Here is a 17,988-nt window from a genome sequence, read left to right as displayed (position 1 = left end):
GTTGGTTGTGATTCCTGACTTACGCGTGTCACAACGCTCTGGTATGATTTGTTTATTTTAATCTAGTTTGTAATTATGTGTGAGGCTAGTTATTTACCTGAAGAAGAGATCAGATTGCAGATCTCGAAACGTAGTGTTACTGATGTTTTTGTACCACTGAACAATGTACTGGCAAATGTCCGGAAAAATCCTGTTTCCTTCAGAATATAATCGTCCCAAACACATAGTTCCTAATATATTTGGACCTTGCTAAACGAATGACGAAATGTGTTCTCTGGAACGGTTATTTCACGAAACAAATTATATGAAACAAGATTATCTAGCGAGTGGTATGTAGACCTATAGTTTCATTTACCCTCGTTAGTAACTGGCAAGATACGGAATACATTACAGTAAAGAATAAGAGAGGACGCAGCTCTCATTGTTGGCACACTCTGTAATAATTCTCAAAGTAGGAATTGACCACTAACAAAGTACGTTCCTCTACAAATGACCTAATGGAAACTGAAGGCAGAGACGTGCACTGTAACTGTATACTAGACAAAGACAAGTAATCAACGACCTGTGGGAACGCTTAGAGGACAAAGCGGGTTCTTCTGAGTGGTAGAGGTAGACGCGACCGTTAGTCTACCTTTCACATGCTAAACTGTGTGAATGTAGTCTACAGTGACCGCTCCGCTGGTGGTGCGGGGGGGGGGGTAACACAAATACAACAATCTCGTATTGCATGGTAGATAAATGGTTAGCGATTTAGCTTATCATCCTGAGGACCTTCAAATTCCCAGTTGTGCAGGGAATTTTTGCCTACAGAGACAGCTCCAAATTTTATAAAAATATGTTACACATAGGACAATATTTCGTCTTCCGTCATAGCAATGGTTAAAGATTCAGCTAATCGGAATAAGGACTGATAAGACATTGCCTAAATCGTTCTACAGTGACCATTCCAGAAAATATCACAAATAAGACAATACCTCGCCGTTCTCGTTAACGAAGTGGTTAGCGTTTTAGTTTAATCGTTCTAGCGTTTCAGATCGATCTATACAGTGACCATTCCAGAGAATATCACAAATAAGACAATACCTCGCCGTTCTCGTTAACGAAGTGGTTAGCGTTTTAGTTTAATCGTTCTAGCGTTTCAGATCGATCTATACAGTGACCATTCCAGAGAATATCACAAATAAGACAATACCTCGCCGTTCTCGTTAACGAAGTGGTTAGCTTATCAGTTTAACTTTTATAGCGTTTCAGGTCTACAATGGTCGATCTATACAGTGACCATTCCAGAGAATTTCACGAATAAGACAGTACCTCACCATTCTCATTACAAAGTGGTTAGTGTTTCATCTTATCGCTAAGAGGCCCGTGTTCGAATCTCCAGACCGGCAAGGCACATTTTCCAGTGCAAAAAATAACAACTCGATCCTAACCTGAAAAGTTTCCTGGTCTGAATGTCAAATCAATAACAAAAAGCTCCCACCAACCACATTCAACATAATTTATTTAAGTTGAAAACAGCGACAGCATTAATCAGCGAGAAGTTTCGCAGCAAACAATGAAAGAACACACAAGGTGTCACAATGGCAGCCATATGTTCGCACTTTACTGCCGCCCTATATTAAACACCCGAGGTTATTAACTCCCTTAACTCCAAGAGCACGATCCTGCAGGCACAACTCCCGCCTGCCTCCATTACCGTAATTGTTCCGTTAATCACCATTTAATGTTTCTCTATTTATTAATCTCTTCTCGGCCAAAGAAAGCGAGTGCGGAACTGCTTTTATCCACAAATTACTTCCGTCAGACGCCAGCTGAGGTCGGCTGCGTATAATTTCCACCTGGGTGAATTTATTTGCTAAAGAATTCTTTTGTCTCTTATAATTGGCGTAATGATAAAAATGAGGAAATGTAAATGCGCTGTCTTCTACCTTCTTCATTCGTCTTAATGTATATTTATCGTTCGCTTTACCGACAATTCCTAAACAGAGTGGTTCTAAAATTTGCTACCAACCTTAAAATTGTTCAAAAGTTACAAAAAATAAATGTATTTTACCATTGCCCACTAATTAAATTTAAGTATTTTTTGCCTTGGGCCAAATTAATTTTTCATTTCGCAGTGGAAATCATTGTATGGGAGCTTAGCAACAATTAAAAATATTAATCTACCATATAACAAAGATTGTATTTTATTATTTTATATTTTAAGTATTTACTTGCCTAGCAACAATTGTGTTTATGCCAGATCTACCACTAAAAACAAAATTATGTGGATCACTAGCTTGCATTGGGCATTCCCACGTTTGTAGATGCCTTTGTAGATGCGTTTGTAGATGATTAGGCCTTGTCTTACATTTCTTCACCACTTTCACTCAAAATTTCTTCATCAGTTTCCATCCATCACTTTATTTTTACTTTCACTGAGTATGTTCTCCATAAAGTTTAAAACTTTCAGAAAAGAACAACGTCATTTCAGGCGGAAATTAATAAAAACAAATAACAGATGCACAACAAATGGACATGTTATATTTTAATAGATCATCTATATAATATTATAGACAAATGCCAAAATGCCAAAATAATCAATATCGGGAATATTTTTTTACTCCAAAAATTAAGAACCAGTTTGGTAATTGTTTGGTAAATAGTTTGGTAGTCATTGGTAATGACTGATGACGGGCAGTTTACGTCATTAGTAACCAAAAATCAATTTAACTCACAGTTGATTTTCTGTGTATGATTGGTTGTTTATTCTAGTTATCTAAGTAACCTTTAAAACTATAAAATTAAAATATTTAATATATTTAATGACTGAAAAATATATTCATTAAAATTAATGATTTTATTTTACAACAAAACCACACTGTCGGCCGGTTAAAAGTTGTAATGTTACCGCATAACGCTCAAGCAATGACATTTATCTATAACATTTTGGGTTCCCCAGGAGGGTTCGCTTCTGGCTGGCTTATCCTTCCAGTTGAACCCACACTGGGCACAGCAAAAACCGATGTGTCACTTAAATCTGGGCAACCTTATGGATAGCACATCCAATGTTCAAAATTACTTATTAACTATTTACACCAGTAATGCCCAGACTGTTGTTATGTGTTTAATCCATGCATTATTTGATATTGCCAAATTATGACTAAACTGGAATTGAATTTTCATAAGTTTTATTTATTATTAAATATATAATCAATATTTTTGGTCTTCATTAGATTTAACTGGATGTGCAACGTTGTCCTCTCAGTTTAAAAATCTTGAGTAACTGACTTTTATGGTACGTAAATTTGTATTTTTCAAAGCAAATGTAATAAAAAGCCACAAGATTTTTATTGGTATAAAAGACATAAAGACCCTTAAATGACGTGCATTAGGTCTTATGTTAAAGTTTGAGATAAAAAGTGAAAGATCTTAGGTTGCAATCCCCCTCTTTCCCCTCAACATCACCGGGACTTTTATTACTTAATCAATGCTATGAAACTAAACACCAAAGAAAAATGTGAATGTGGCAATAGAGGATATGTGACAAGATATAATGAGAAAGATTTCATATCGAGTAGTTAAATTTTGTTTGATACTAAGTTCTGCGTTTTCCCAGAGAGCCACTTCTGGCTGGTTTATACCTTTCAGTTGCACCTACCACTGGGTACAGTAAAAAACCGATGTGTCACTTAAATTTGGTCAACATTATGGATGTCCAAGAGCGGCACATCACTAACAGCAAATGTCGAGATTCTGGGGTGCAAGGGTAATTCGATAGGTCTAGTCTACTGCGAGAGACTGTTGGAGTTGGTGTATTTGTTCCCTAAGAGTCAAAGGTTCTTGCCAGCCTAGTCATAAGGATGTGCCCTGCCTGCTTTGACTGGAGAGGCAGGTTCCGATCTAGCTTCCTAGGTGAGGCTTGAGATTAGTGCCCTAAACTTTTCCTCATGAATCTCAAAAGGAGGCGGCCCCTACTCCCAACCTTACCCATCCAAAATATCCCTCCGGAAGCAGCGCAAAGGTCCTTATACGACTAGATGCAATTTTCTAAGGTTCTTGTTCTAAGAGAACAAAAAAAGACTTTTTGGGACATTTAATGTCCGTTTAGTTGGGAAAAGGTTAAAAAAGATGGAAAAATAATGTATAACTCCAATTTGATAAGAATTTGCTTAAAAATAATACCTTGATACAAAACTGTAAAACAGTCCAGACCAGCTCCAGCACAGACAGGTGAAAGTGTTTGGCGCGCTCTCCACAGGAAGCCAGACTAACTAATAATTTCGTGAAGCCTCTGCGACCACCATGACGTCATGACACGCATCTCAGTCGATACAATTACATATCCTACCTGCTCTCTTCGTTATACGTGTAATCACACACTTCCGGGAAAGAAGTCTACTGCGATGAATCCAACTGATGATTTTGCTATACTACCAAAGTGCCAGAACGGAAGTACCAAACTAAAAGTAAAATGCCAACAATAAAACATTATATTTTTAGTTATTCGATACCTGTCTGGAATTTCTTCTAAGTCTTCATTTAATGGTGGATTTGAAGTAAATCTTTTAAGCGCTCAAGCTGAATTTGTTTACGAATATTTCCTCTTTTGGGAAGTTGAGTTAGAACTGCTATGGGAGCATCTTGCAAACGTCTCATAATTCTGCTGGGAGGCTCTTCCGTGTGTTCGGACGCATGCCTCTTCATGCTCGTTAGTTATAGAAGAGCATGAACTTCCTCTGGATTTGGAGCATGATTGTGGGATTCCACATCACCGTCTTTTTGCACAACAATGTTTTCTCTATCATCGAGAGTGGAGGTTAGGCGAGCAGAGCACCTCCAGTATCTGCTTGTAGCCGATGATGATATAAATATACCCATTGTAATATAAATTTATGAAGTTTTTCCTTTAATTATAAGTTGCGCCATAATACAAACAATTTTATGTGAAACCAGATCGAAATTTGGATATAACAAATATTTATTTGAGGTTTCTATGGTAACTTTTTTACAATCAGTACATCTTCATCATTTTAGCAACTATTAGTTTTGGCGTTGATTGGATTTGGAATTTCATAATTTAGGCATTTTATGATTTGCCCTTTGGTACCCTAATAGATGATTTTTATCCTGTTAATTTCTGATCTGTCACTAATTCTCATGTAACAGAACTTTGTTAGCTATTTAGAAATCAGAATTAACTCTACGGTACCCGGAAATCGTTAATATCCAATGACCAGTTAGAATGGGCATCGTGTTAATGTGAAGAGTTAAATTGCGATTGTTCATATGTTCAATGCACTCCTACACTTCTACCCGTATTATACCCACAGCAGGATGATCAAACTCAATTTCAATGAGTATTAAAGTAAATCAGAAATCCTTGCTTGTAATAAAGGAAAAATTACACATCTATAAAATATTTACGAAATAACCGTCACATTTGAACAACTTCCTGCTCAAGTTAGTGATATCAATCATCTCTCTGATAACGTAAATAAGTGCACAGATTCAACTCATTCTTAAGTCGAACTTGGTCATACATAATTTAGTAACAAGGGAATTACACCGTTCTAATAAGACGAGTTTACAAGCAGCAGTTGGAAAGACTTATCTCCGATCCTCTTTTCCTTCAAGACTAGTTCCTTTTTCCTTCGTCTTAACCCGGCACTGATATCAGTATGAATGGGAACAACCTATGTTACTTGGACGACTATAACGCAATTTATCCTTCATTCTATTCTTTTTTAATAAAGTTGTTTGGCCTCCAAAATTGGTTGAGCTAAATATACGGATATAAACCATACATATAAATAAATTTATAAACGTGGCAATAGCTGGTTATTTAACTATTAATAAAAATTGAATCGCAAAAAGTACCTGCTCCGCCGGGACTCGAATCCGGGTCTCTCACTTACCGGGCGAGCATTCTACCACTACACCACAGAGCCCTCACTTTTTACGATTCAGTTAGGTATTTTGTATTTGACCTTTTCTGTCACATATTTTTTAAATAAGCAAACTAACATATGATCGGAAGGCCAAATACTTGTCAAACGACGTTTAACATGTATTATTAAATTTGTGTAAGTGACAATAGACTAATTAAACGAATAATCAGATTAAGAAAATTTGGTATATAATGTTTAAGCAGATGTGATTGGCTATCGTTTCTTGGGACCTCGTATTTTTCACGGGAGTTTAGCTGGAGATATGTATCTAAACTTCTTGCCCACCAATTTGCCTCAAATGTTGGATGTGTTCGGCCCTATACACCGCCAAGATATTATTTATCAACAAGATGGCGCTTCTCATTTTACTACTGAAGTCTGAAATTAGTTAAATACTACTATCCAACTTGGAAGGTTGAGAAGGTTCTGTTCCTTATACCTGCAATTTTTTAAATAAGTTGTTTGGCCTCCAAAATTGGTTGAACTAAATATACGGATATAAACCATACATATAAATAAATTTATAAACGTGGCAATAGCTTGATTTAACTATTAAAATGGCTATTTAAATTAAAATGCAAGTATCCTGATCTCAACCCCATAGTATGGGGATTCTTTAAGTCTGAGATGTATACAACTCCTGTAAATAACGAAGAGGAACTTTTGAAAACGATCCAAGTTGCAGCACATAAAATTAGTGAAAAGCTAAGCCATAAAGTTACTATTGGAGCAATGCGAAAGAGAACCAGAGTCTGCATAAGAGAGAACGGAGGACATTTTGGAAATAAACTCAAATGAAACTCTACACTGGTATGTAACTTTATTTAATAAAAAAAACTCTATGTCTAACTTATTAATTTGTATTATCAATATTCAGGGATCTATAACCAGTTGTGCTTTGCTAATAAAATTTTGATCATATCGTGTTTTGCCCTATTGAAACTCACTTAAATGATAAAAAATATAACGATTTATCATATTTTCTGAAAGCTTAGGTTTTAAAAATTTACTATTCTCTAGCATTTTTATAAAGAATTGTGAATGTCAGCTATTTAAAAAAAAGTTTCATTCGATTTAATTCATATTTTTTGAGATTCACACCCATTAAAAGTTATCCATGGTTACCCAAAATTTAATTTAGAATGCAATGGTAGTAATAATATTCGAGTAATGTGTCGAAACTTTATAGTAATTTTACAAATTTGGCGAAATGTTCATGTTTTTATGAAGAAACTGAAATAATTTTTCTCTGCGTGTGTATGAGTAATACAAATAGTAATTTGAGTTGAGTTGCATTTATGCTGTATTATCACCCACAACAAATTTTAACACTAGGTCATAGCCACCCTGTATATACTTAAAATGGCTAAGAAATTTTACTTTATATATACTGTATATATATTCTAATTAATTCATCTTTGTTAAAAGATTTTGTACTGCGATGTATTTTAATTTTGTTCTCATATTTTTATTATTATTTGTTAAACTGTATTTTAAACAATTTAAATTAATAAATGAAATTATTTTGTATTAATAAATTTAATATGTAATTAATACTTTTTATTGTATTGTAAGTGTAGCATAACGTGAAGCATAAGGTTACACGTTTGTCTTATTTGTGCAGTATCGATTTCCGTCCTGTACATGGCCTTCTGACGTAATCTGACTTTGCTCTGCGTCAGACTTGCCTTTTCTTCATGCAGCCTAGCTCAAAACACTACTTATTAACCACGAACAGCTGAGGACCGTGGGTGCCCGGTGAACCGTGACACGGACCGTGACCGAGACCCCGGTTCCGTTCCTTGTTTGGGTAACCGGTACTCTCGATCGTAACCGCTCTCGCTCGCTGTGCGTCTAACGGTGTTGCTCTCAAACTGTTCTTTAGAGTTGAATAGCGTTTTATTCACTCGGCCGCATTATTTTACAACTCTACAAAAGGTCCTGTACCTCTGAGTTCCGAGCGGGTCGTGAGCAAACGTCGACCTTAGTACCGCTACATAACCTCTCCCGCACCACGCACGTACAGCACAGTAAAACACATCTGTCACGTCCGCGCCCGCCTGCACATGACATTTCAGCTTGTCCTAGAAACGAGGGAAAGAGAACTCTGTGGAAGGCCTCAGATTAAAATGCAGCCCGTAATGGCCACAACCTAGCATGAATAGTATCTTTTTCAATAATTTGCTCCATTGTTCACCGAAAATTAAGTACTGCTTATCGTTCTATCCCGTCCCGCCTTTTTTCCGCCATCTTGTTTCTGCCGTGACGATCACCATTGGCCTCCGGTCAGTTCTATTTGGTTGGCCGGTGAGTGCAGACATATTGTGACCTGTACTCTGTAGTTCAGTTGTAATAATTTGTGTTTTGTTTTGATTAAGTGCATTTTTTAGTGTTTGTGTGCATGGAACAATGTTTTATAGTAGAAAGACACGGCTTTAGGAGACAAAATCAAACGACATTTATACAATATAGTTGAAAAACAAACAGCTGAATAGAAAACACGAAAGTATGACTAGCCAGTTGATCTTAGGCAGTAAAATTCTCCAAATTGTACTGATTGTTTTGTACATTTGATTTAAAACTATACAGTTGTTTTGTCATTTGACTTAAATTTTGAATAACACAATTAATTATTTTTCCTCCTCTTACCTTTTCAAACGTATGTGCCAAATTTGGTTTCTTTACCTTTCGTAGTTTTAGAGATAATAATTTGTCAATAAAATAAATACAAAATGACGACTAGCGGCTAAATAAAGTGGAAATTGGATCAAAGCTATTCTTCATTTTTGGCTTAGAATCACACATAAAATCTGAAAATGCATAACCAATTAATTACATTTTTGTTACACCCTGTATATTATATACATAACGAGGCTTGTAGTAACGGTAACTGCCACAAAAAGTCCAAAAATTCTATATATCGCTTAAGTTTGTTGGTCAGTTTGGTTCGCAGTTTATAAATTTATATTTATTTATTGTAAATTTATATTTAGTTTTAATACGGCAGCCGTTCAAACTTTAAAAATATCACCATTCCGTTATTTATGAACCTAGAGAGTAACAAAAAATGTTGTGGAATGTTCATAACATTCCCTTAAACTTTTTGTTATAAACTTTTAAAATCAATTTTATCATAGGTCTATTTCAGTAGTCACAAAACATACCAACTTCTTCCGAATGAGCCGGAAATACTATTTACAATTTGAAGAATTGTTTCTGACTGGTTATAGATTTATTGCAAGTACTTATTTTCAATCTCCCGAGACAACAATGTCAATAAATCCCGAGTAGATCCTGATCCCGAGTATAGAATAGAGAGTGGAGAATGTCAAGGCGCATGTACCACTACTGTGACAGGACTGACTATTATCTAGTCACTTGAGTACCGTATCTCCTGAGGTATCGCGACAGTATACCACTCAACTCGGTACTAATTGGTAACAATGTAACTACCGGTACAGGGTGGTAACTACACAACCCGTTCTCTCTGTACGAATGTGCCACGCTCTGGTACTCTAAGAACCATACTTAGATTTGTCATTTCGGTGGAGAGGGCTTGGTTAATTTTTTTATTCAGTAAATGTTTTATAAAAAGCTTTTTAATATACTCTTCTTAAAGACAAAAATAATTAAAAAATTGGTAATTCCAAGAAGAATTTGTAGACATTTAAAGTAACATTTAGGGTTATCTTGTACTCAGGTTCATAAAAAAGATTAAGGGTGTGTAATTTTTACAGCATTTATTTGCATGAGATACGACCAAACGGAGCGACATGTATTTTTATTCATAAAAATTGTATATCGTGAAGTAATGGTTTGTTAAAAAAACATCCAATTTTCATATTTCATTAATAAAATTTCATGTCTTCAGAAAAATAAGTTTTAAGGAAAATAACTCAGAAGTTAAAAAAATGTCCTAGACAAAACGGTTCTAGTGATGAGAGAATCGAATAGTATTCGAATACAGCCCGAGTATTCACATATTCGAATACGTAAAAATTAATTCGAATACTTTTGAAATTAATACAATTCTCTGGAGGAATCGAATTCAAACGTACAGTATTCATTAGTATGCACTAATAGTATTCAAATAAAATATTCAAGAGCTGTGTTCGTATTCATATAGTACAAGTATTCATTGAAGCTACTTGGATGAATATATATTTTGCGTTCAATTAGGTACACATTCTAAATTATGAATCTCCCATTAATTATTATTTTCATAGGGTAGATATATACATGTGAAATAGCCATGTGTAAACTGCAGGCACTGTGTGTACAGTGTATCCCGCAGTATCAAACTGTGACTAATGGACTCCATTAGCCATGCCACTGCACAGTGTAAGTATCAAACTCCATTGTGTATCACTAATAATCTGCAAGGTGACTAATGGACTCCATTAGCCATGTGTAATCTGCAGGCACTGTGTATCGTGTACAGTGTATCCCGCAGTATCAAACTCCATTGTGTATCACTAATAATCTGCAAGGTGACTAATGGACTCCATTAGCCATGTGTAAACTGCAGGCACTGTGTATCGTGTACAGTGTATCCCGCAGTATGAAACTCCATTGTGTATCACTAATAATCTACAAGGTGACTAATGGACTCCATTAGCCATGTGTAATCTGCAGGCACTGTGTATCGTGTACAGTGTATCCCGCAGTATTAAACTCCATTGTGTATCACTAATCCTCTACAAGGTGACTAATGGACTCCATTAGCCATGTGTAATCTGCAGGCACTGTGTATCGTGTACAGTGTATCCCGCAGTATTAAACTCCATTGTGTATCACTAATAATCTACAAGGTGACTAATAGACTCCATTAGCCATGTGTAATCTGCAGCCACTGTGTATCGTGTACAGTGTATCCCGCAGTATTATACTCCATTGTGTATCATTAATCCTCTACAAGTTTACTAATAGACTCCAATAGCCATGTATAAACTGTAGCCACGATGTTCGTGTACAGTGTATCCCGCAGTATTATACTCCATTGTGTATCATTAATCCTCTACAAGTTTACTAATAGACTCCAATAGCCATGTATAAACTGTAGCCACGATGTTCGTGTACAGTGTATCCCGCAGTATTATACTCCATTGTGTATCATTAATCCTCTACAAGTTTACTAATAGACTCCAATAGCCATGTATAAACTGTAGCCACGATGTTCGTGTACAGTGTTTCCCGCAGTATTAAACTCCATTGTGTATCACTAATCCTCTACAAGGTGACTAATAGACTCCATTAGCCATGTATAAACTGTAGCCACTGTGTTCGTGTACAGTGTATCCCGCAGTATTAAACTCCATTGTGTATCATTAATCCTCTACAAGTTTACTAATAGACTCCAATAGCCATGTATAAACTGTAGCCACGATGTTCGTGTACAGTGTATCCCGCAGTATTATACTCCATTGTGTATCATTAATCCTCTACAAGTTTACTAATAGACTCCAATAGCCATGTATAAACTGTAGCCACGATGTTCGTGTACAGTGTATCCCGCAGTATTATACTCCATTGTGTATCATTAATCCTCTACAAGTTTACTAATAGACTCCAATAGCCATGTATAAACTGTAGCCACGATGTTCGTGTACAGTGTATCCCGCAGTATTAAACTCCATTGTGTATCATTAATCCTCTACAAGTTTACTAATAGACTCCAATAGCCATGTGTAAACTGTAGCCACGATGTTCGTGTACAGTGTATCCCGCAGTATTAAACTCCATTGTGTATCATTAATCCTCTACAAGTTTACTAATAGACTCCAATAGCCATGTATAAACTGTAGCCACGATGTTCGTGTACAGTGTATCCCGCAGTATTAAACTCCATTGTGTATCATTAATCCTCTACAAGTTTACTAATAGACTCCAATAGCCATGTATAAACTGTAGCCACGATGTTCGTGTACAGTGTATCCCGCAGTATTAAACTCCATTGTGTATCATTAATCCTCTACAAGTTTACTAATAGACTCCAATAGCCATGTATAAACTGTAGCCACGGTGTTCGTGTACAGTGTATCCCGCAGTATTAAACTCCATTGTGTATCATTAACAGCCTACAAGGTGACTAATAGACGCCATTAGCCATGTGTAAACTGCAGCCACGGCGATTCTGCCTAGTTTATCGTACATCAAGGTTATACACATGTATGGACCTTCTGTTTTAATGACTCCAAGCATTATACTGCGAACGTTTGTTTGTTTTGTTGATAAATTTAATTTCTATTGAGTACATCACCCGCCATTAACTTTCAGCATGGTTATAGTTTGAACATCACTCAATCAAATAATTGAAGTGCTCCAAGTGGTTGCCATGTTGAAACAGTATTATGATATACTCAGTTATACATAACAAAAATTGCATTTCACAATAACGGTCGCTTTAATGCAATTATTACAGCTTAGTACAAAGTTATGATCCATTTTTTTAAACTTTACATTATTTCTTTTTAATTCTAAATTTGCATTAATTACAACAATAGACGGTTAAATAAAGTAACAGAATGTAAACATTGATGAAATATTACATACATTCCAAGTATGTTTTATAAACAGATTTACTTTATAACAGATATTTGTTTTATAAACAAAGTGTAAATTCTCGTTTCTAAGCTCCAAGAAATTCAAATTCAAAATATAGATATAGTTACTAAAATAGTTCCCTATTCAGGGAGGAATGTAAACTCAAAAAAAATAACGATTTTGTATTTCGGATATTTATTTGGAATAACGATGGTAGTCTTTTTCCATGAGTTTTTCTTTCAAACTCATTCTTTCAAACGTCAACTAATAACACTGTCAAACGTTCATTCAAATTTCTTCCAACAAGGCATTTGCATTTTTATTATGTCTATCGCGTCTTCTCTAATGGTGATAGTGTTTTCACACCTTTATACAAAATGCATTTCATTAAAAAGCAAAGACTGTGTTTAAAATTTTAAAAACCAGTTTAATAGTTATTATTATTTATTGAACATGTATCGTTGACGTCCTATACATCACAAGTCCGTTATAAAGTCTTAGATGTCCTTAATATTTTCGTAGAAATTAACTTAAGAAAATTAAAAAATACGGATAGAAATAAACGTAAGTAAAGTTATGTATAATTTAAATGTATTTATGAGACATAACCATTTTATAAAATGAAGTTTGGGTTCTGACAAAACTATGGATTCCTTTTAGTTTTTGTTTATCAAACCGTGCTTTGGATAGTAAGAACACATTCTGTGAGTACAATTACCAAAAATGAACAACCTTCGTGTTTGGTAGAGATAACTTAAAGATTATGTGACACAAGTGAGGTTTTAATACAAATTGTTTACTCCTTTAAGGTAAAAGGGTTCTTAGAATCAGAATCAATTTACAACAAAATAAAATAAAATAAAACACCACTATGATTCATACTTAATAAGTTTTTTTTTTTATAAAACGTTTAAAAGGCAACAATTATGCAACTGCTTTTTGACGTGACAACGTCTTAAATTAGGTTGCGGCTCGGAGTCACTCATGAAAAAGTGTAACGCCCGGTAACGTTACGATGCCCGTCCAGTGGGTCCGCCGCACGGGATAAAGCAGATAACTATGTTTATTCGTGAAAATGTGGAGTGCTTAGATTCGTCATTTACAACAACTACAACAATAAAGGTAAATAATTGTACACTGATATTTCATTATCGTAAACTATGATTGATTGATTAATTGTTAGATTGACACAAAAGTTGAGAAACTGAGTTTATAGGTTATGTCATACTATTGACAAATGTTGATAGTGTTAAGTAAATTATTAGTTTAAATCACTCTGCAATCAATCGTAATTCAGTCGATTGAGAAGAAACAGCGCGTATTGCTAGTCAAACATTTAAAATAACAAATTATAACCTCTAACCTGTCATAACAGTGCGACCAAACAAACGAACTAAACCGACCAATCACCACGCGCGGAGTTAGAATTTAACTGTGTTTAGCAAGAATTTCAAATTCCAATTTTAGTAAATGTTTTATTCAACTTTACCATTTACAATAACAAATTTTAATTAATTTCAAATTATGTACAATGTTTTAGTAAACAAAATATATTTCTATAGTTAAAATTTGTGCAATTCTTATTTTCATTCAATTCCTTGTTCCTATTGTGCAATTTAATAATATTCATATCAATAAATATTCTACCGAGAAAAAGACGTTGTCACGTAAAATCTTCGCCCGTAAAACCGACTTTACAGGCAACCATAATTTTTTTTTAAGTTTATTTTCCCTCTCTTTTTTTCCATGCCATACACACTGATCAACTTGATTATTCATAATAATAGTTAATGGTGAACTCCCAACAATGGAAAAGTCATCCTTGGCGAAGAAAGTACTTTTTATTCCTTAGTTTTGTGAAGAGTTTCACTTTTATGTGTCGAAACATTAAAATATCATTAAGAAAGTATGAAACTTTCGGGACATCAGTTAGCGTCGGTAATCTCTCACAACTATAACAAAACGCTCGTTAGAGAGTTGATGTCAACTCACAAAAACGTCAAAGTGAGATCCAGAAAATACTAGTCTTAAAAGAAAACACATGACACTCACGAAACTAACTGACAAACACGAGTGACAATGCGGAGAAGAACATCATTGTAACGGTTGTAGTGGCATTATTGTTCCGAAATAGAGTGTGAATGTGTCAGTGTGTTTATAGCGCAGTGGTGCGAGCGCCTAGTGTGTGTAAACTGTTGACGGAGATCACTCAACACAACACTGTGGTCCCAGGTAACGGGATCGGTCGAAACAGCTCCTCATCTGGAACAGCCTCCGTACCCCGCTGTCACTGTTATTTGTGAGTGGTGGTGTTGGGTGAATGAACAATGTTACTGTAAAACCGAAAGCATGAAATATGAATAACAGTTACAGTGGTTTTTGTATTTATTTGATTTGTATTCTTTAAATATTATTTGATGTATTCGTATTTCAAAAAGCTCATGGGCCACAAATCAAGGATCTTTGGTTAAAGTTTTTTAATGACGATGGTAGGTTTGTATGGATAACAGAATTTCGGATATGTTTGCTTTTGTTTTATACATTTTGTAACATATGACGACGGAAAATGTTGGAAACCCTATTATCCTTTCAAACCGAGGCTTTTTAAAGAAACCAGTATGACAGTCATCTGGATTCCAGATTGATAACAATCATTTTGTTAGCGGTGCTAAACTAATTTAAGAATCCGTCCAGATTTTCTTCCTGGACCAGAATCATCAATAAAATCCAAACTTAATGTTGCTTCACTGAATACCATTCATCGTCATAACAAAGGCTTTAAGTGGTTTAATTAAAGTTTACTACTTTGTAATTTTCATTAAAAATTTTCAATAAAAATAAATATATTGTAATTTTCAATATTAGTGAATTATTCAAATTGTATTATGCACTATTATCATTTTATTGCGATTGGAAATGGGATAACATTTTTTACTGCATTCGTAGTCAGGGCATCTTATATAACTAGACCTATACCGCCAAACTAAGTTATTGGCTGAGCGCTAGCGAAGCCTATGACTAGGAGAGCTGGCAAAATGTATTGTCTTTCTGTCTGTCATCTCGAGAATAAATTTTCTATATACTAATAATTTTGCATTAAATTTCTTTTTTACATAAACAATATTAAAGTGGATGATTCTGCACGCCCATGGGATTTGGCTGAGCGTCAGCGAAGCCTAAATGTCCACAGAAAATCTCGAGGATAAATTAAGGTGTAGAATTGAAATTGTGAATGCAATTTCATTTCTACATACTAAAATTTGAGTTCGATGATGGTGCATTTGGATGAGCGTAAGCAAAGCCTATAATTATCTCGAGAGCAAATTGATCTACAGACTTGAAATTTTGCGTGAAACCTCATTAAATGAGCGTTAGTGAAGCCTATCACTGAGGGCCCTGGAATAATTTCTCTTGTATTTATCAGTTTGTTCAAAGTATATGTCTCTAAAACGAAATTAGCTGCATGTGCTTCTATCCTAGGGTAGGTCTGATCCACAGTCTAGGTCAGGTTGGTTGGATTGGTAGTACTGTGAGAGCGGGGGGGGGGGGGAGCTACCCCTACCGCTTTGAATAAAAAGTCCCATCTAACTCAATGCGTATAGGAACCGCTTGCCACAGGCGTTTTCTAAGTGCACGCGGGTGCATTTTAAACGCCACGGCACGCCTCAGCTTTTCAAAGCGCTCAAACGTTCAATGTGCTTAGAAAATCACGTCAGTCAACCTCTGCGGTCATGTCAGACGCCGTAAATAAGAGGAGCCTTAGAAAATCCTGTCACGCGAAATTTATTCTGAAGTACTTCTACCTCTTTAAAGTATAATAGAATTAAAGATAATGCTAAGCAATGCTGAAATATGACCGTAGGTCGATGTAAAACTAATACAAACTTTTGTACTATGGTGAATATTGGTGATGACATATTCCTTTGGACAAATTATGCAAATCAGTTACGTTAAATGGTTTCAAATGGTGTCATCGATGAGAATAGTTAGAGGTTAGTTTACTATCTGTCGGGCAGACTTTTAATGTTCAACTGACCTTGAAGTCTAATTGGGCTTGCTTCAATGTTGTAAATGCAGGTTTAATACCAAATGAATTGTTGTACTGCTGTCCTTTGAACCACTCCTGCAGATTAGTTATGTTGAATGTAACTTATTGCAACCCAGTTACTGTTTTCTACTCCAACTGAACTCCTTGTGAAGAACTGGAGTTTTGAACTAACCTTGGAAAGAGCCTCTGGCAGTCGATGGGTCTCCAGCCTGAGGTGGCCTCTGCCAGCAGCTGCGAAAAAGCCTTGTCTGCTGGGAACTCCCCCATCATGAGACGCAGGCCTAGGCTGAAACAGAAAAGCCTTTCATAGAATACACGTATAAGTCAAAATGAAAACACCCGCAAAAAGCTGAAGTCTTCTCTCCTTCTGCTCTCGGGTTTAATTTGTTTCAACCACAAATTGAAAGAAAACGGAATGAACAGTTCAGCAAGATGTCTGCCATAACTGTTGGTGAGCTTAGCTCCTTACCTAACTTGTAGGAAGGATGTGATCAATCATCCTTGAATGCACCCACAACCTTCGAATGTACTTTTTTTCTTCCTTTCTTATTTTCCTTTCGTTTTTTCCTTCTGATCATCTTCCAATTATTGTATTAAAGGGCGATTTTATCTATTTTCCCTATGATAGTAATTACAGTATCTTTCAAGTTCTACAAAAGATATCAACTTGAACTTTTTATTGAAAAGTTCATATATTTTACAGTAATGGAGTATATATTTTAAACAATTAATTCATTTTCAAAGAATTTTGTAAAATATCTTAATTTTGTTCCAAAAATATATAAATACGTTACCAATATGTATGCATTAATATTTGTTAAAAAAAACTAAAAGATTGTACGATTGTTCTTTTATATTTCAAATACGTATGAATAATAGTACGTACATTATGCACACAGCAAACCTGATTTATTTGTCTGGTACAATATAGTACTAAGCAGAAAACTTTACATGTCAGTACAAGAATTTTGTTATTCATAATACCTTCATACAATTCTGATGCATTAGATATCAGCCTTGTCTTCTTCATATTCATGACCTCCTCCTGTGTTCGAGAGTGTCTCGCGTCATACACAAGAATAATAACTTCGTATATTAAAATCCTACCACTTCTTCACTAATAAGCAACTATATATTACAGTACATTATGTAGATTGTACCTACTTAGTTCATGTAATGTGACATTTGACAAGCTGCTGTCCTCACGACATACAACCGTAGCGGGTCATCTGTACTTGTAGTTGCATAATTACAAGACCTTGCAATTACCAGCTGCCCATTACTCTCGGCCGACATTTGCAATGATCGATAATTTGGCTTGTTGAGCGGACATTATCACTGCACTTCCTCATACATAAAACGTTAACAGTCACCAGGCTTTAAAAGGAATGTACAAAGTTGATAATAAGATTCTGAAAGCGTCTTTGAACAAAGTTTATAGATTTTAAAATGCTTAGACTTTTGTTC

The 17,988-nt window shown here is 35.3% G+C and overlaps 1 protein-coding gene across 1 annotated transcript in view; it reads right to left on the bottom strand.

The window, feature by feature from the left end:
• LOC124353153 overlaps positions 1-17,988 on the bottom strand; it is a 52,529-nt gene that overhangs the window by 20,586 nt on the left and 13,955 nt on the right. The window contains 1 exon segment of the mRNA XM_046803018.1: positions 16,694-16,807. Coding sequence (XP_046658974.1) covers positions 16,694-16,807 — 114 coding nt within the window.

The sequence above is a fragment of the Homalodisca vitripennis genome, chromosome 1 (genome assembly GCF_021130785.1).
Source record: "Homalodisca vitripennis isolate AUS2020 chromosome 1, UT_GWSS_2.1, whole genome shotgun sequence".
Classification (NCBI taxonomy): Eukaryota; Metazoa; Arthropoda; class Insecta; order Hemiptera; family Cicadellidae; genus Homalodisca; species Homalodisca vitripennis.
Note: the sequence above shows the minus strand (reverse complement) of the source record. Positions and strands in the feature narration are given on the sequence as shown.